Source organism: Opisthocomus hoazin, chromosome 7 (genome assembly GCF_030867145.1).
Source record: "Opisthocomus hoazin isolate bOpiHoa1 chromosome 7, bOpiHoa1.hap1, whole genome shotgun sequence".
NCBI classification, from domain to species: domain Eukaryota; kingdom Metazoa; phylum Chordata; class Aves; order Opisthocomiformes; family Opisthocomidae; genus Opisthocomus; species Opisthocomus hoazin.
This window is the reverse complement of record NC_134420.1, coordinates 36,570,035-36,589,938: the sequence shown is the minus strand read 5'-3', so window position 1 is coordinate 36,589,938 and position 19,904 is coordinate 36,570,035. Positions and strand designations below refer to the sequence as shown.

General features: G+C 41.5%; 1 protein-coding gene across 3 annotated transcripts in view; it reads left to right on the top strand.

The window, feature by feature from the left end:
- ZFYVE26 (zinc finger FYVE-type containing 26) overlaps window positions 1-19,880 on the top strand; it is a 50,990-nt gene extending 31,110 nt beyond the window's left edge. For 2 of the 3 annotated variants that reach the window (XM_075425648.1, XM_075425647.1), the window contains exons 27-42: window positions 697-795; window positions 2,605-2,762; window positions 3,669-3,838; window positions 5,182-5,210; window positions 8,105-8,226; window positions 8,316-8,536; window positions 9,144-9,291; window positions 10,370-10,579; window positions 11,378-11,593; window positions 13,620-13,817; window positions 14,134-14,336; window positions 15,200-15,341; window positions 15,897-15,956; window positions 17,276-17,458; window positions 18,287-18,331; window positions 19,444-19,880. In XM_075425648.1, coding sequence (XP_075281763.1) covers window positions 697-795; window positions 2,605-2,762; window positions 3,669-3,838; window positions 5,182-5,210; window positions 8,105-8,226; window positions 8,316-8,536; window positions 9,144-9,291; window positions 10,370-10,579; window positions 11,378-11,593; window positions 13,620-13,817; window positions 14,134-14,336; window positions 15,200-15,341; window positions 15,897-15,956; window positions 17,276-17,458; window positions 18,287-18,331; window positions 19,444-19,653 — 2,414 coding nt within the window. In that variant the 3' untranslated portion in view covers window positions 19,654-19,880. The remainder of the gene's footprint in view (window positions 1-696; window positions 796-2,604; window positions 2,763-3,668; window positions 3,839-5,181; window positions 5,211-8,104; window positions 8,227-8,315; window positions 8,537-9,143; window positions 9,292-10,369; window positions 10,580-11,377; window positions 11,594-13,619; window positions 13,818-14,133; window positions 14,337-15,199; window positions 15,342-15,896; window positions 15,957-17,275; window positions 17,459-18,286; window positions 18,332-19,443) is intronic. The other variant, XM_075425649.1, reaches the window with a different exon arrangement.
- Window positions 19,881-19,904: the final 24 nt, after the last annotated feature.

Genomic DNA, 19,904 nt, shown 5'->3' with positions numbered 1-19,904 from the left:
GCATGGTTCTCCTTTCTGGTTTGCCAGTCCTTTCTCATCCATGTTGTCTTTGATTCTCCTGCGTTTGGCTCTCTCCTTTCAGGGTTTTAGAACTAGAACAGCAGAGGGTGCTGCAGATCAAGTCCAGTGCTTTTGTTTTGTTGTATTAAAAGTGCATATTGTCTGTACCTATCTGTGTCTATTTATACCTGCATATATGGTACCAACTGGCTTTATGCCAATTTCCAAATGTTGACTTCATTTCATGATTTAAAGATGCAGATTGTGCTAACATAAAAGCATCAGACTTATCTATCTTCTCCTGTCAAATGACCTATGAATTTGCAAGTATGTTCCTTCCACAGTGATGTGAAGCATTTAGTATTTGCCATGAGCATCTTCTGTCACGTAGTTGTTTTCACATCTGATACTTATTATCTGCTGTATCAGTAGTCCATTGCTTTGATAAGAATCCCTTTCTCTGTGCTTTAGGTTATTGAATTTTATATAGTTTTGCGTGAAATGTTGCGGGCTAATTTTCATGAAAACATAAGTAATTTCTAATTACATCGGTAGTCCTCTTTTGTGCCAACATTATTCCATACTCCTGTGCATGGCTTCCTCTAATCTTCATAAAAACAGGTAGATGTATGGCCAGTATTGTTCTCTGATTTTTTTTTTTTTTTGATCTTTTTTCTTTTCTTCCCTTTGTCCTAGATTCGCTGATACGTATCCAAGAAAGTCTGAGTCAGTTATGGGAGTGTGAAGCACTTTCTAAATCAGGGTCATCGGAACTATCTCCTGTCACCTTTACAGGTAAGGTTAAGATCTTGGTGCCATTTTTTTTCAATCTGTTCTTATTTGTTTTATCCCCTATGTATGTGTGTTCCATCACTTAAGAGTAACTTGGATTGCATTTTAATGCAGTTCAGTAGGCCTCTACAGTTGGGTGCTTTAGGCCCAATTAAAAGAAAAAGTGGAACAAGATGGCTTTGTTTTGATTTTTGGTAGGTATCTACAAATGTCAGAAAAATCAACACAAAACCTTTCCATTCCAGACCCTACAAAAACACCAGGCCTGAACAGACCATAGGAAACAGGACCACATCTGCAGGAAAACAAAAATTACCTCTTTGCCGCAGCTAGGTTGCTAGTGGATTAATGGTGCTGCAGGTTAACCTTGATTTCTGTACTCTCTGGGTATAGAGGCAGAGCTTGTCTGGTAGCCCATCATTATGGTACTTCTCCCTGTCTTCCTGTTCTCTGCTCAGTAACTGTTTTTCTTCTGGATCTTAACTTTGGTTTTACAGTAGAAATCTCATTGGTGTTGTATTTTTTTGTCTTTCTTTTGGTCCTTGAATTTTTGTTTTCTAGGATCACTCTTGTGACCTGAGGGAAACAGCACACCTTGTATTGTCTGAGAGGTTCCACTCACAGTATTCAAACACAAATAAATAAAACAAAATAATATAAGCCAAAACAACTGAAGAATATCTGTGGTTTAAAAACAACCACAAATCTGTCTATAGGTCTCGTTCACCATCTAATGCAAGAGATGCACGCCTCGGAGGATATACATTGTGAGAGATGCACAGTCTGTGCTCTCGGGGAATGACTAGCAAAGGATATTCCTTTACTATATTTCCTTAGAAATATAAAGCTGGTGGTTCTCAGCAAGTGATGGGCCTGAACTAGAGCTGCACAGTGATGTCCTGATCTACAGTTTAGGATGCCTGAACTCTTCTCTGACTCTGTATCCTGAACTAAAGACTGCTCTTGCTCTGCCTGAATGAAGTGAAAGCAGCACCTTGGATTGAGTTGTGTAGCTCTTCGGTTTTTCTCATAATGGTCAGCTTAGTAGCTCTGTGTTGTTACAAAACCTGATTGCATTGTCCTCTAATGTTCCTTTGCAATCCAATATGTACCTGCATGAGCATCAGTTAGCTTTATTGGAATAGGGGTGTTTTCTTCTTTGATTTAGTGTTCATGTACACAGTAGGTGGCTTGCAGAGCTGCAATGACATGTTGGACTTTATAATTAGCCTGCAGTGTAACTGACTCACACCATATAAACTAAAAGCCGATCTAATACTGTAAACTTGATTCAATGAGTATTTCATTGGCAAAGTCAAAGATCCCAAAGGCCAAAGACTTAAACTCCTGCCTCTTTGAACTGATTTCGCCACAGTAGATTGTAAAGGGGACCAGAACAGGGAGGGATACGCTGGTGCTCGCCATACCACACCTCTCGTGAGATAACAAAGAAAAGACCCAGTGTTGACATTCTTGAAGACTGAGAATCCTTAGGATTGCATTTTTATGCTATATTGCTTTTTGGTATCCATATACCGGAGTGGTTTTTTTTTCTTCCTCCTCTAAATTTCTGCTTATGTTACAAGAACAGATGTTGACGTATTGTCTTATACTTCTCTAATTGTTATGGTAAAGGTCTATTAATAAGTGTGTAGTTTTGCTTATCAGTATTAAAGTACAAGTTTACAATCTTCCAATTTTAGCTTAAAGCATATGTATGTAAAGTGTTTTCAAGTATGTAAAGTGTTTTCAAGACTCCGTTAAACAGCTTAAATCCTATTCCATGTTTTTCTTGGTCTGTCTGTTTTTAAGGTGTCACTGTATCTGCAAGTCCCAGAGACAGAAGTCTGCAGCAGAATTTGTTTCCTCAAGAATTTGTGCCTCCTGAGAAGCCACCACCAAAGCAACAATGGATACCTGATGACACTGAAACGATATGTATGGTTTGCAAAACTGAACGCTTTACTATGGTAAGGAGCAAAAACAAAGTACAGACATTCCTAGAACTGTGACCTTAATGTGAGCACTCACTCGCAGTCTGCTTCCTAAGAGACACCAGCTACGTCAGCAAGTTTGTGTGCATCAACATAGGCCTGCAAGATTGCCAGTCCTTTGGTATTTAACCATTAGTTTCTATTTAGTGGAGGTGAGGAGACTGGCAACGGTTAGCTCCTTGCACAGTCCAGTGAAGTGACAGAGCCTGAAGAGGAAACTCTGTCATCAGGGAGGAGACAACTATGAGGTCTCAAAAATGCGTAATAATAGCAGTATTAATATTTCAGAAGGCTGTCTAGTTGACTATGCCAGCAACATTATATAATTCAGATTACCAATATAGAAAATGTAGTCTTTGCTGTTGGTTACACTTCTAAAACCTGTTGTTTCAAAGAGTACTTGAGCAACTGCATTGATGCTCTAAGGGAGAAGATTAATACTGGGTGTTGCAGGTGTGCTGGCAGTCTGTTATCTTCTATTGCTTAGAAATGGTGCTGTTTTCTCGAAGTATCTGTTGCTTTTGAGTTTGGAAATTACTAAGATGGTGTCAGAAAGACAGTCTACAGCTTCTAAGTTTTCCAAGAGATGGCCTGATTAGTGCTGTGATCGAAATTGGGACAGTTCAAGTAGTGGAAAGCCCAAGACTACAGCAAACATATTTTAAATACCTGCCTGTGGGTTTTGTTTTTTTTCTTTGCCATGCCCTCTCCAGAAGGGAATTGTAATAGTGAGAATCAATCATTCCATAGTTCTGAAAAGTTTTATTATGCATAGTGTTTCCTCTTTTCAAATGGAGCAAGTTTACTCATGAGTAGAGACAGATATAGGAGGGGACTTCAGTAAATTCTTTCTGTTGCTCATCCATGACCTCTTTTTCTTAGTTTAATAGGCGCCATCACTGCAGGCGCTGTGGCAGGCTGGTGTGCAGCTCTTGCTCCACCAAGAAAATGGCAGTAGAAGCTTGCAGAGAGAATCTGTCCCGTGTATGCGATCAATGCTATAGCTACTACAACAGAGAACATCTGCCTGGCTTGGTACAAGACAAAAACATGTGAGTCCTTCCATTCTGGTTCTCCTCAGTTTCATGTACACAGCAGAGTACATGAATGGAATGAGAGAGAGATAAGCATTGGGGTTCATCTGGATAATATAATAACATCAGCTTTTTGGCCTCCAGCTGTTGGGATTTTCACATTTGATAGGTGTGGGGATGTTCCTTATGCCTCAGTTTACTTTTCATATTACAAAGAACACTGAAGAGCCAGGCAGCAGTCTTTAATTCTTTGAGAATCAATTGATCCTTAAACCTAAGAATTGAATGCTTTGATGCAAAACATACTCAGCACAAACCACAACAGTGTGACAAAGTTTCTTGCAGTTTACTCAGCTTCTGGATTAACATTACATGTTCACTAGCTCTGCTGAACATATCAGTGTTTTAATGTTATTCCATAGTTGCTTGATTATGACTTCTTGAACCCTTGGGGATTCAAAAGCAAGTTCATGATTAGATCAGCTTTGAAACTGCCCTTAGTGAAAGGGACAGCTATGGTGACAGATTTTCATGATGTGGTTGCTTTAAGCTGAGAAATGGATTGAAACTCATCGTGTGTGTGTTAGGCCAGCTGGTGAAAAGTGCAGCTGAACAGTGAGTTTTACTCTCTGTGACCCCGTCAAGACCCTCCTCACATAGCAGTATCAGCAGGCTTCATGGGGTCACAGAGAGTAAAACTCACTCTTTTCAGTGGCACTTTCAGCTGCATTTCCTCTTTTGCTAGCAAGCCTTCAGACAGTAGTACCCACTGTGGCAGTATCAGCAGGCTTGCTATGAAAAGAGGAATAGCATGCAGATCTGAAAAAGAATCTCTGAAAAAAACAAGCTGTCACCTCTACCTAAACTGGTTTGCATCAGAATGGTTGCTTATGCTGCCAGATTAGGTCAGCCTGAATGCACCTGTCGTGTTTTAATTGTTTAAATGTCTGGGTTTTTTTATAGTTGCCCTATTTGTATATCAAAACCAACTAAATCTTAAGGACAGAGACCTGGATTCCAAAACCTTAATTTTAGCTCTGACGTATTCTGATACTGGGCAGTTCTTGTTCTCAGTGTCTGCTTTGTTTATGATGTGTGCAACTGTACTATTCCTACAGACAGTTATAAGAACTAATTACTTAGCGTAGTTGAAATACAGTGATGCAGAGGTAGGATCTTAGATTTCCAGACCCCAGCAGGGGTCCGGGCAGGGCAGTGGGTCAGAGAGGGCAGGGAGAGAGAGATGTTAGGTTTTTGCAAGACTGTTCTGAAAAGGCTGGCCATATTGATCTGTTTTAAAACTGTGTTTTCCCTGGTGTGCTGGAGTAGGCGTGATTTTTCTTTCTGTCATTTTATTACAGCAGAAGAGTTTTTCAGGACCAAGTGGAAGGTAAGTAATGGAGTAATGTTAAACTTCCATTTTTTTAAAGTGCCTGATTAGCAGCAGAGTTAGAGATAAGGAAGCTGATGCATCTAGTTGCAGCTGAAGGGTGGTCAAAACTTCAGTTACAAAATATCACTGGTGGTTTTTGCATGTGCAGGCTTAAATTGAGCATTCCAAATTTCTGTGAATGGAAGTTGAGATTTAGGAGAGATGTCTGAGCCGATATTGAATGTACTGGATGGGGATGAAAGGAAGAAACTGAAAAACAACAGTTGGAGAATGTGGTTTGCATGCTAGAAACAGTCAGTGGGAGGCTGTGGTATGAGTAGGAATTAATTAGCCCACTACAGAGCTGTGCTGAGCGATCCTCTTTTTACAAACCATGATAGTACACCTCTGAATACTGCTGCAGTGTGCTGTGGTGTTTGATAAGCCTATGCTGGCTAGGCATAGCACAGGATGAGGCCCCTCTCATCGGTCTGGTTGTGTCCCAAGTTCCATCTCCTTTGCTGGTTGTGTGAATACGGAGCAGTAATTTATCTCCGGTGTCTCAGTTTCTACATCTAATATCATAACACTTTGGGAATAATAACAAAACTTAGTTGACTTTTTCACTGCCATTTTCGCTCAGAAGGTATTTGCTGTTTGTTGCTTAGGCTGGTGTTTGAGGTGATTCTGTGAATTTTCCTACACTAACGTGGAATTCTGGCAGACCAAAACAGTTATTTGAAGTGCTTATAGCAGTAGTGTGAAACATGGTGCAAAATTTGCATTTGTGCTACAAAATGAGTGAGAATATTTTTCCTTACTTGTCTATTTGAGCTTTTTTTTTTTCTTTGCTGTTGACAAAAGTTCACTTTACTGCTACCTTTTTTGCAAGACTGAAACAGCTGAAATACAGTTTCTGAGCAGCTGCCCCTGGTTAGGTCTTTCTCTTTGCCTGCAGCATTGCTACACATCACTGGGCCCATATGATTCATTCAGTAGTAGTACTGTTCTTAAAACAGTATGGAAATCCTCAGATTTAAGAGGGAAAATGTGTTATTCTGCTTGTCTAACTTACCTGATGAGACTGTGAAGAAGGCTTATCAGATGTTTTCAAGCCCAGTTTATTGTAATTACCCCAGTTTCCAGTTCAACTCAGAAATAGCATTTTTCTTTTTTTGTTTTTATTCACCATTCAGTTTCAGAGTTACTCAACACTCTCTAACAGTCCTTCTGTGAAATCTAGAATAGTGAATTTTGAGACTTTTTTGAAGTTTTTCCAGGGAGAAGAGGAAGTTGATCAGGGAAAGAGTAGCAAATCAGCATTATTCTCCATTTCTTAGCACTGTGAGGTTGGCCATTGTTTTTCTGCCAGGAACCACAATCACAGGCTTGAGCATGTGCATTCTCAGCTGCACTCAGATGACGGACAATATTTGATTTGTGGGTATTAGGGGTTACTAATTTCAAAACATAGATTTGCTTAATCCGAAGGGAAGAAAAAGACTTCACAGAAATGAAATTTCTTGAATCATTTGATCAAAACTCCTATTTTCTGCAGTACTATTTTATATGAAAACTTAACGTAAGGAGTTATCTCGTCTTCTTACAAATCTTAAAGCTGCTGGACTATGTATTCAAATAACCTGAATTCTAAAAAGAAGTACAGGCAGTTAAGTCAATTTATCCTTTCGTTTACAACTGGTTCTTAAGTTTCCCCTTTTAGCTGTAACCCACAGCTCTCGTATTTCCACTTCCCTCCTGCTCAGAAATATTTAATAACCTGCCTGAGGGAAGACTAAAGAGGGGAGGTTGCTGTGCTTGATATCCAGTAGGATAAGAGTTGGATAATCATATAAAGATGTTACTGGAGCTGGTTTTTGGTGACACGGTATTGGTAATGGTGAGAGTAAGTGTAGGTACAATTTGGCAGCCTGCTGAGGATTGGAAATGTTTCTGCAGTCTGTGTGCTGGACATGTGATACTCGCAGGAAGTGGCACAATGAGAGCATTACAGATGACGGTGTTTTGCGAGAGTGTAAGAATCACAGAATGGTAGGGGTTGGAAGGGACCTCTGTGGGTCATCTAGTCCAACCCTCCTGCCGAAGCAGGGTCACCTACAGCAGGCTGCACAGGACCTTGTCCAGGCGGGTCTTGAATATCTCCAGAGAAGGAGACTCCACAACCTCCCTGGGCAGCCTGTTCCAGTGCTCCGTCATCCTCAGAGGGAAGAAGTTCTTCCTCATGTTCAGACGGAACTTCCTGTGCTTCAGTTTGTGCCCATTGCCCCTTGTCCTGTCACTGGGCACCACTGAAAAGAGTTTGGTCCCATCCTCCTGACACCCACCCTTCAGATATTTATAAGCATTTATTAGGTCCCCTCGCAGCCTTCTCTTCTTCAGGGTAAACAAGCCCAGCTCCCTCAGCCTCTCCTCGTAGGGGAGAAGTTCCAGTCCCCTCATCATCCTTGTAGCCCTGCTCTGGACTCTCTCCAGTAGCTCTTCATCTTTCTTGAACTGGGGAGCCCAGAATTGGACAGAGTACTCCAGATGGTGCCTCACCAGGGCAGAGTAGAGGGGAAGGAGAACCTCCCTCGTCCTGCTGGCCACACTCTTCTTGATGCACCCCAGGATCCCATTGGCCTTCTTGGCAGCCAGGGCACACTGCTGGCTCATGGTTAACCTGTTGTCCACCAGGACACCCAGGTCCCTCTCCACAGAGCTGCTCTCCAGCAGGTCCACCCCAAGCCTGTACTGATGCATGGGGTTGTTCCTCCCCAGGTGCATGACCCTGCATTTGCCTTTGTTGAACCTCATCAGGTTCCTCTCTGCCCAAACTCTGCGTTATGTGTTCTTAGCCAGGTTTGTTGCTTCTTGTGAAGTGATTCTACTTGGTGTTTTCTTTTTGACTGCAGAAACTTCTAATAATGAATATTCCAGAGTGGTGCGAATACCAAAGGCAACTGAACTTGAATGGATTTTCTCCCTGAATGAAGAGGAGAATGAAATTGTACGCAGTGAATTTTATTATGAACAGGTGAGGTCTGGAGAAAGAGTGCAATGTAAGGAGTTCTTGGGAGAGCCACCTCAATACTCACGTTTTTCTGTCTTTCCTGGAATTGTCAGGCTCCCAGCTCTTCCTTGTGTATTGCCATCCTTAGCCTGCACAGTGACAGCATTGTGTGTGGCCACCAACTGATAGAGCACTGCTGCAGGTTGTCCCAAGGGCTCACTAATCCTGAGGTGGATGCTGGTCTCCTTATGGACATCATGAAACAATTGCTCTTCAGTGCCAAAATGATGTTTGTAAAAGCTGGAAGGAGCCAGGATCTTGCTCTCTGTGACAGGTGATTTGTCAGATGTTCACTAGGATGTATTGAGGTATTGTCGAGACCATTATCCTTTTTTGCTGGGGAGTGGAGGGTGGGAGGGTTGTTAAACAAGAAGAGAAGTTCATAATGTAAGAATAATGTAAGAGTTCAAATAGTAGAAATTAAGGTAATATGACTAGATAATAATTACTGAGCAAATTCTCAGAGTAGGGAGAAATAATTCATAAAGACTGGGGTAAATATTTTACTCCTGATATTGTGCATCCGCTTTCAATCTACATTTCAGTAAAGGATTTTAGACCTGTACTTCCTGAGAATGAGCATTTTACCCTTTCCTCAGGTTTTGTCCTACAGAGCTTGAGATGGCAGGTGTAATATATAAATTTCACACATACTGTTTTGATTTGGTAACATATAGCTGGTGTCTGCAATCAGCATCTGCCAGTGTTCCACTGATTGTGGCAAAAAACAGTCGGAATAGGGTAGTATGATGGATAGAGAAACCTAGTATACTGGTGATTAGGAACCACTGTTCTAAGAGTTGTCTTTGACATAAAGTTCTTTAAGTATATGATAATAGTGAAAGCGTATGTATTTGTTTAACCTCTTTGTTTTCTCATAGCTACATCAGCAAAGTGGATGTGTTGAATATTTTGGTTGCTGCTGCCTACCGTCCAGTACCGTCTTTGGATCAGATTCTTCTCCCTGCAGCAGTAACAAGATTAAGAAACCGGCTTCTGGAAGCAGAGTACTATCAACTAGCTATAGAGGTAATGACAGTGGAGGGATGTCGGTGTTAATAATGCTTCTGTAGTGGCTTTTGCTTTTCTGCCTTCTGAGTTCAGTTGGATGTGATGTATGAAATGGACAATGTTTGAACAGTTACAGACTGGGATTAAGTTTTTAAATGAGGAAGAAATAACTTTCTGAACACTGGAAAAAAAATTCTGAGAAGGGAGAGTCCTTCTGCTGTGGAGGAGGGTGCTGAAGGGAAGGGTAGGACCTTGTTTCCCAGTACAATTAAAATTGGAACCGACTAACTGCAAGAAAGTCATTAAACGGAGGAATCTTGCATCTGGTGGAAGAAGGGCTGAGACATCCTTTGTGGCAGGACTTTATCTGAAGTTTGTGTGTTTTATGTCATTTGTCTGTAATCCCACAGCAGACATTAGTAAAGCACCTTTCCCAAGTGTTTACTTGGAAATCAGCAATGGTAGCAAATCTGTCAGAGCTCATCTGGTGTGGTTTATCATCTTTTGTCTTCCTCCCGCTCACAGGACTTTGTAAGCCTCTGTTTTATGGCATTGCAGTTTGTTAAGAACAAGACTGTGATTTTTAAGAGGTAATAAACAGCAGGAATAGGTGGCCTATTTTGAATAAAAATGGTTCATGTTCGAAGGCAGCTGGTCCACTAAAGAAAATCAGGAATAAATTCGAGCAGCGAAGTTACGTGTAATAAAATTTTCCTGGTGGTTCGTGTAGCATCTTGTTGCTTTTTTTTTAAACCACAAACCTGATGAACTCTACGCTGTAAGAATCATCTGTTTTACAAAAGCAGATGTGAAAATGTCCTGAGGTTTAAGGCTGCTGAACTGAAATTTGCTGGATAAATAGTTGCTTAAACTTGTGAAATAAAAAATACTTCCACAGTTGGAGATAGTGGGTGTTTTGGTAGTTGGCATTTTGTGCTAATAATACCGAAATAATCAGCACGGAGTTTTTTTGTGTTGTTTTTAATGGGAAGTGTGCTCTAGGGAGTCAAAAGGTCACAGTCTGTGTGATAAGCTAGTTTTCCTGTTTTCTATACCAGGACTGTGGTGCAGTATTAACGAACAATTCTGAATTTAGGTTTCCACAAAATCTGGGTTGGATCCAAGTGGAGCATGGCATGCCTGGGGTATGGCGTGCCTTAAAGCTGGAAATTTAAGTTCAGCAAGAGAGAAATTTAACCGATGTTTGAAGCCACCTATGGATCTAAACCAGCTGAACCATGGTTCAAGGCTGGTCCAGGATGTGATACAGTACCTGGAGTCCACAGTGAAGCCTATACTCATTGCGGTAAGAGTCTTCTGTCTGCTGTGACAGGCTATAGCCCAACCAATTAATGGTGTTTTAATACAAGTCTTATAGCAATATAAGTTACCATATCAAGTGTTAGGGTTTTTTTCCTTCTTTTGTCAGGACTGAATATTATTGAGATATTTGTTAGCTGTTTCATCTCAGTGAATATGTGGCTGAGAACCAGATCATAGGGTTTTGTAGTAATTTGGGGCATACTTGGTGGAGGAGAAAGAAGCTGTACTGGTTAACGTGTTATTACTACAGTCTGAGGAAACTAAACTCAATCCCAACAATATGTTGTGGTGATGCCATTTCAAAGGAAAATTTACAAATGCTGTCCCCGCTCTTCTTTCCTTGTCAAAAAGCACTATTACGTGGTTTGGGACTAGCTCTGGAAGTACTGATGAGGTTCAAAAAAATTATTTTTAGTACTAAGTGACTGCAGAATCATAATGATGATAGACATCTTAGTAGTACATATTTTAGGAGAATAAAAAAACATGTTTGAACTGGGTTATTGAAGTGGCTGTTGACAGTTGAATTGTGTTTAAATAAATAAGACTCCTGTCTGTCCCTGGAAACAGCCATGCTAGCTACAACATTCAGCACCTCTGATAGTGGGATTCCAATCTAGTGTTTATGAAAAGCCTTACTGGCTTCTCACCCCTCTAAAGCCCTATCTATTTTAAAAACAACAGTGACAGAAATGCTTCAGGGCTGAGTGACAAGATCTAATTGAAAAGAAAATTTTTCTCTTGCTCATCACCTATTATTGATTCTGTGTTTTAACGGCAGGATGATGATTACTTTGCTACATTGAGGGAACTTGAAGCAACACTGAGAACGAGAAGTCTGTCTCTGGAAATGATGTGTGAGGGGAAGATTCAACACAACAGCTACTATCAAGAGTGCTTGTTCTATTTACATAATTATGGCACTAATCTGGCAATAATAAGCTTTTACATGAGGCACGACTGCATGAGAGAAGCACTGCTTCACTTGTTAAATAAGGTGAGTAATGTAATTTGCCATCACCTGAATTGAAATTTGAAAAGTAGCTAAGAGAACTTCAAGGCCAGCCTAAGATGGTAATGAGCATCATGCAGCATTCTGGGTGTTTTTCTGCACAAGTGTTTTCTGAGGTCCTAAATGTTGTTGTATGAACTATCCAGTGACTGACAGGAGTTCAGTGACATTAAAAAAATAACTTTGATCTTTACATCTTGTGTTTAATCTCTCTTCTGCATTGTGTTGAAGCAGTGGCTTCTAGAGAGGAGAAGGTGCTTTATTTTTATTTTTTTTTAGAGGTCATGCATCAACAGCACCTTGTCTTTTTTCTACAGAGCTGAAAACCTGGGACTACCGTCATACAGTTCAGAAAAGAGAAGGAAAATTTTGAATTCTAACATGCTGATAATACTAGATACTAGATGCTTTACTCTCTATCACAGTGGCTCTGTCTCTTGGTGGTGGTTGTTGAATCGGACACCCACATTTGCACTTCTGTAACCATTAGGAATATAAGGAAACACAGGATCATGTCCCAGAGTACAGAAATCTAGGGAAGTCAAAAAGTGGTTTCTAGTTTTTCCTTAGAAAAGCTACATGATATAGGAGGGCTTAAGAATGTCTGGAGAAGACAGTTCTGTTGGTGCTAAATTACAATTAAACCTAGAAATTATTCTAACAGGGTTCTCACTAATTGATTAAGGGTGCTTCTTAGATGTGGAGGAGATGTGAATCTATTACATCTCACCAGCTTGAAAGCTGATAAGGGTATGGGGCTTACAGTTTTCTTTTTTAAGTTTTGGTGCTTGTGTTTGATTACTGCTTTTTTATTATTTGAAATAATTCTTATTGAAACTGTACAACTTGAATCACCAAATTCCATTAACTTGAGTCTGCTTATGAGCTTTTTTTAATAGAAAATTAAGTTGTCTTATCAGCTCTGCATTCTTATTGTATCATCGGTCATTCTAAGCTCATATGTTCATCTGCATGTTAAATTTGCTTTTCAAATGTGTCCTTTATATCAGTTTAAATTTGCCTTTAGAGAAAGGTTGCATATTTTTGCAGTGTCAGTGAAATAATTTCACTAGTTAAGTAGCAGACTTTGAAAATACTCTAGATGTACAATTTGATGTGGAAGTTTTGGACAAGGAGACTGGTAGTGATCATGCCAACTAGAGAGGATTGTTACTTTAAAGCTGCAAGGTACGAAGCTTCTGGTGAAACATTTTGCAGTTGGTTATTTGGAAACGTTTTTATGTGTACAGGCTTTGTAGCTTGTCTGAGATTTAAAAAAAAAAAAAAAAATCTGTTTTCAAAAATGTTTATGCATGCCATGTTGTCACACATGCTTGTTTCCATAGTAACATTATGTGAGGCTTTATTTCCAAGACCATAGTCAGGAGGTCAAGGGAAGTAAATATCACTCAGCTCACTACTTGTGAGGTTTTATCTGAACTACTGTGCCCAGTTTTGGGTTCCCTAGTACAAAACAGACATTGTCAAAGCTGAGAAGTCTAATGGAAGGCCACCAACATGGCTAGGGGCCTGAAGCCAATGATACATGAGGAGAGTGATAGAGCTAGGTTTCTCCAGCTTGAAGAAGAAAAGATACTACCAAGTGGGTGATTCTAGGGAATATAGAGCCAGGCTTACCTCACATATGCATAGTAGAAGGGTAAGACAGTGGACACAATTTGGAGTGAGGGAAATTCCAACTGGATATAAGGAAAAGGTTTTTTTGCAGTGAGAATATTTAGTCATGGGAACTGGGCCCCAGAGAGGCTGTTGGATTGCCCTGCTTTGTCATGCTCGGAGCTTGACTGGACAGGCCCAGAGCAGTGTGACCTAACTTGAAAGCCATTCTTTGAGAGGGGTTTTGAACCAAATGACCTCTACAGATTCCTTCCAACGTAAATGATTTAGTAATTTTATGATCTCTGTCACTTAATACTCCTTTATGCTATACGAGGAAAATGGACAAGCCACAGTGGCTTTGCTGCAAGCTACCTTTGTGATGTTTGTGTAGGAATCCCCATCAGAAGTGTTCATTGAAGGGATCTTCATTCCAAGTTATGAAACTGGAAAACTGCATATGTTGGAGAACTTGCTGGAAACCATTGATCCAGGATTGGAGAGCTGGGGAGTCTACTTGATTGCAGCCTGCAAATACTTGCAGAGAAACAACTACTACCATATTCTGTATGAGCTGCAGCAGTTCATGAAGGTAAGATGAGGGTCAGTGCCGTCTCTCTGTGAAATGTTGAATACTGTCAGACTTTCAGTTATGTACTCTGGTGTAAATTTGCATGACAGACAAGTATATTTTTGCTACTTTCCGATCCTAAAAACAGATAGGAAGGCCTGAGCCTAACTGAAGCTGACCTGCTACGCATTTGTCATGGATCTGCATTGCAGTAGCTTAACTACTGTTTTAAAGAAAACAGAGCATTGCCTGCTTTGCGTGAGCACTTCAGTACAGACAACGATTAGTGGAAGTGGTGTATTTTGGTCCATCTTAGTGTTCAGTATATTTCTTCTAGGATCACGTTCGTGCTGCCATGACCTGCATTAGATTTTTCACTCATGGAGCAAAGTCTTACACTGAACTGGGAGGCAAACAGATGTGGCTTCTAAAGATCAAGGACCATCTGAAAGTCTATCTGCAAGAGGTCTCAAAAAGTTCAGGAAGGAAGAAAATGGCATTCACTTTTCGGAAAAAAATGTCTGCTACAGATGTGTCGAGGTATCCATGAACAAGAAGACCAGTTATAGGGAAGGGGAAATTCAGGCTTCAGTCTCTGTTTTTTATTTTTGCAATGGTTGTGTTTAAGTTGGCTTTAGCTAACACATGCTAGCTGTGCCTGACCCAAATATGACTTTTACGTATTGCAAGTATAGGATTCCCACTGCCTTTTCCCCTAGCAGCCCAACACAGGAGATGAGCAACTGTTTCTATTAAAAATATCAGTCTGTGTATCATCTACCTTCCTTTAATTTAAAAAACAAATAAGAACCCTACAGTGCATCAACATCTATATATTGATCCACAAGTTTTCTTGCTTTTATTCTTCCTTTCCTCTCCTCTTAGCTGTGTGCTGGGTTAACTCACTACATTAAGCTATGTACCAAGTTATAGGTGCCAGGCGTAACTGAATCCCTGTATTGAAAAGCTGAAGTCTAAATTTCGCCAGTTCTCTCTTGTACTTGGGCTTTTGTATCTTGATTTTCTTAGGGGCTTTTTTCTTTCTTTTTTTTTTAGGCTAGACTTTAACTTAAAGCTGGGGGGGTGGGTGGAGGGAGTGTGTGTGACGAGGTGGCAAATACAGAGCAGGTATTTATTTGGGATCCAGATTCTCTGGCTCACTTTGAAATAATGTGAACAAGGGCTCATCTTCAGCTTGTGATGCATGTTAAGTGCACAGATCTGAGCAGTATCTTATTGCTGCAGACTTCACTACGCGAAAAAACAAAGTCAAAAAGTAACTAAAGTAATTATTGTTTGGAAATATGTCTTATTTTGAAATGTGTTCAAGAAATTGCTAAGTTCACATGAATAATGAAACTTCCTCTGTTTCAAAATAATGACAGAATTTTCCATCTGTCTAGGCACATCAATACAGTTGATCTGCAGATGGAAGTAACAAAATTTCTGCATCAATGTGAGAGCTCGGGAACCCCTCAAATGACAGGTTCCTCCTTGCCCACGCTTTTTGGAAACAATAACATGAAAATGGATGTTGCTTGCAAGGTACTTATTGCTATTCCAAACACAGCTCTATTTTTCATCAACAATATTAATTGGATATACAGGTTGAAATGTTTGGTGGTTGGAGCAGCCTCTTGTATTTTTCATGGGCAGGTTACCTGTGCATATATGCAACCTACTGTTTATGAAAAATTCATGGTTTTCTGCAAAGTAGCAGGGAACGTGAGAACTTCTAGCTCCTCTACTCAAATTTCAAACTTTCAGATGCAGGGGATCCCAAATACAAATAGTAACAGGCTTTTGATGGTACATCCTATTGTGCTTTGAAGCAAGGATGCTATTATTCTAACTGCTATTATTCTGACACTCCTTAACTTCAGCTCGGCTCCATCTGTAACTTGCTCAGTGTCCCACAGGGAATCAGTGTGTGACAACAGACCCTGTATTTGCTCTACTTCTTGGAATGGTGCTGTTTTCTGTTGAAGTAATGTGTTGTCTTTTGGCCTCTGGGCAAAATCTGGAAATGCATTATTATTTAACTGTGTGTAATTAAAAAGGAATGTACATCCCCAAACTTGTCTATGCCTATCTTTTCAGGTCATGTTGGAAGGCAAAAACATTGAGGAGGGATTTGGGATTGCATTTAGAGTCCTTCAGGTATGGGAAAAACTTGATGTAACAAGCACTATTATTACAGAAGTAACTCCTGCAAGCATAAATTGTTTAAGCAAAAGACCTTTTTTGCAAAATTTCTTTTAATCCACCAGAAGAAAAACCTCTTGTGAGGAAAGTCACTAGTTCAGGTCTTAAATGTCCATTTATTTGGAAAAAGCTTGGTAAAGAAATTAAGATGCTACTTCAGTAGGACGCTTCCAAAGTAATTGGATCCTACAAAGGAATTAAGTACAGCTTTTCCCTTTGCTGTGCGCCTTGTTCAGTGACTTTACTCTGGCAAACCACAATCACAGATGTGAGCAGGGAGCTCTGACTTGGTAGCTCCCTGCAGTTCATGATAGCCGTGCAAAGGCACAGTGAATAAATAAGGCCAGGGCTATCTCTGTACTATTCTCCTGGCTGAGAGAGTAAAGCTAACTTTAAACTCACTCTGGGATCTCTCCTTCCTTGTGTCTGAGTAGAAGCTGAGGTGCTTATCAGTCAGCGTAGCTAATGAGCCCCCAAAATTTTCTGTGTGTTTCTCATCCCTAGATTAGGAGCTGCTAAAAGATGCTGCTTCAGGCAGTGCAGTTTGCAGTTGCCGCCTGTCAGGAGGGACAGAGGGTATGGCAGGGCACACTGAAAGAGTATTTATGGATATGGCAGGCCCTGTTCCTCCTTTCAGGTCAGGATGTACAAGGCAGAACGTCTGTTTGTAGTGAGATGGAGAGCCTTAGAAAGATCGTGCTTCTTAGCAGCAGCATTCACTACCCTCCAGTAAAAACAGAGCAGTGAGTCCAGCTGCCTAGCATTTCTTCTGTTTTCTTCCTCTTTTCTCTTTTCTTGCCTTATTCATTGCAGGATCAGTCGGCAGCTTTTATCATCTCTTCCTTCATATGGGAGGTGTACAATGGTCACTTGCCTCCTATTTCTCGGAGTACACAAAGGGTGGCTGCTGGTGCAGTGGCTGGAGGAATATAGTGGGAGCTTGCTAAGGGAGGGAGGGGTGGGTAGGGACCTAGGAAAGATCTTTTGCCGGAAGAAATAAAACTGATTTTTTGCCACCCCCAAAAAGGAGGCAGTAACAGCGCTCTTGTTCTTGAGCAAAATTGGAGTTTTACTAGTCTGATTATAGAAAACCTTTAAGCTAGCCTTGAGCAGAGGTGACTGGAAAATCGGATGCCCCCGAAACAGCTTTGGCTTTATGGAGCATGGTGTGATATTCTGTCCTTAGGAGATACTGTCTCAGTTGTATAGACTCCCTGTGAGAAAACCTGCTGAGAACATTCAACATGTTGCTCTGACGTTCCAACTACTTCTAGGACTTCCAGCTGGAGGCTACAGAAGTGTACAGCAAAGTGGCCAAGCAGCTGGTGAAGCAGCAGAAGTACAGTGAGATCCGGCAGCTCCACAAGTGTGTCAACGAGTCTGGAGTTGCAGCAAAAAATGATGGGGACAACATTATCCTAAACTGTCTAAATGAGTTCAAGAACATTCCTGCTGAGGTAATTCTATCCTGCATTGTGTCCCTTTTGAAGCAAAATGGGTATATACAATACAAGCTCCAGGGAAACCATCCTGTGGTGCCTGTGCTGCTCTTTCAGTGAGTCCTTCATATCTTCTGGCCCTGTACTACATGCGTTGTGTAAAGGTGGGAGTGTGTGGTTTGCCTTAGGCAAGTTACTCTGAGACAAAATGATAAGTGGCTGTAGCATGCTCCTACCCTGCGCTTCCCAAATGAGTACCCATGATAGGGAGAGAACCTTTGCTTCACCGGACCCTGCCAGATGCGCCTGGTTGGGGTGGGAGGCGTTCCCTTTGGTGAGGCTTCCCTGGCTAACACAGAGGATGTGCGGAGGCAGAAACCTCCTGCTTCCACAGGAAACAATTTTAAGATTCCCTTTGTGTACCACAGTGTCTTTTCCATCCCAGTGAAGGAAGGAGGTGCTCTCTATCAAGTTCTACTGATGAGGCTAGGGGATGCAGTCCACCGCTTGGGTCAGGGTGGGCCATGGAAGCCAGCTCCTGCTGGGGTGCAGAGAACCTACAAATCCATTTCATGCAATGCAAGCCATGTCCATGAGGGACTCCCAGGCTCATGGCATTCTCTAGGGATATGCCCCAGACGTGGTGGGCAGGAGAAGCCCTGGTAAAGGGAAGAACTGGACTTTGTATTTTCTCCATCTGCAGCACTCACAACTGGGGCAGTGTAACCATGTAGCATGATGTCCAGCAGCCCTTCCTCTGTGCAGGGGTTTGGTCCCTGGCGGGGTAAAGGTTTGCAAACCGTAGTCACTCTGGATATAAACACCTTTTCCCTTCTTTGGATACAGGATCTCGATAATCTCATTCAGGATATGGACAGTGATGAAAACAAGGTAAGCAAAAGCAGAGCAGAGGAACTCCTTCAGCAGGAGCTGAACAGCCCAGTCTTGGTCTGCAGGCTATGTGCTCTCTTTCGCCGCCTTCTCTCTCATCCTCACTCAAGCCAAAGGTTTGAAGGCCGCTTCCTAGACTGTAGAAATCACAGTGAATTGCTTGAGTCTGTGGTGTTTATGACTGTAGAGCTGTGACGTGAAGGTACCGATTGATGTTACCCCTAGAAGTTCCTTGACAGTCCTCACAGTGAGGACTAGGCATTTGTTATAGTGGGAGGAGAAGTATTTGAGAGGCGCGTTGGTAACTTTGTTGGTTTTGTTATCCAACTTCTCACATAGGTGCATGTATGTTTCTAGTAATGGCAGATGGCTAATGAGGATCGACATATCTCCAAGATGACCGTGTCGGCTTATTGTTTCAGGATTATACTACGTCTGTTGTGATCGAGAGTTAAAGGATAAAACTTCTCCAATTCTGATGCCCTTTTTTTTTTCTTAGAGTAAGCGAGGCCTAAACTACTTGGTTTCTTTGTTAGCTTTCATACCAGCTGGTCAAGGCACTGGAGAGTCACAGTTAAACATGTGAACTGCAGATGCTTCTTTTATAGATGAAGAGTTTGCGGCTCAGCGTTTGTGGATTGTCGTAGATCCTGAGTGGCATAGCTGGGAATAAAATCTTAGGATTTGTGACTGTCCTCTGTCCTGCTCCAACTGACAAGCTCACTGTTGTATGTAGATAGAAGAGTGGGCTTTTCATTCTGCCTTTATGCAAGATCTATCACTGAAAGATGCAAGCTGTTCTAGCACCAGCAATGGAAGAAAATAACTGGTTTAGACTCTTTGCTATGAGGATATGGTAAATCAATGCACAAGATGGGATTCCTGATGCTGATTTGCTGGTGATATAGTAGTTTCCACAAGACAAAATACAACTGCCTGTCTATCTTTTACACTGGAATCTGCTCTGTGCTGTACTCTGCTTCGTAATACGCTGCTACTACCTCGTACAACACACTTCTGAACTGGGTATTTCCAGTGAATCCTTGTTTAAGCTTGTCCTGTTAGTTTACTACAGCTTTCTAACCAAGTTCTGACTGCCTCTTCTGCTTCAGATCCAGGCCTACATGATGTGCAACAAGCTGCGTTCTGCCTATCTAGTCTCGGTGAGACAGCAGAAGACGCGTGCAGTGCAGCTGGTCCAGCACGTGCGACAGCTGGCTGAGAACAGCGGAGATGATGTCGTGAAGGCCATCTGTGCCCAGTGGCTCTCGGTGCACCAGCCCAAAATGAGAAACCGGCTTCCCCAGGGCGCTAGGAAGTAGTAAGTAGTTGACATGTGCCATCACACAGAAGGGGAAGGCTTCGAGAGAGCTTAAAGGCGTGTGGTTCAGCAATCTCTTGGTAAAATGGAAGTATCTTTGCTGATGTTGGTGGCAAATGGACGCTGCTAATGTGCCTCTGGTGAAAGGAAGGGAACTAAATTACAAGTGCCAGTCCTGTATTTTGACAAACAGTCACTACCTCAGGGTGTTTTTTGGCTATCTTTTTCATGGGGGGGGCGGGGGGGAGGGGG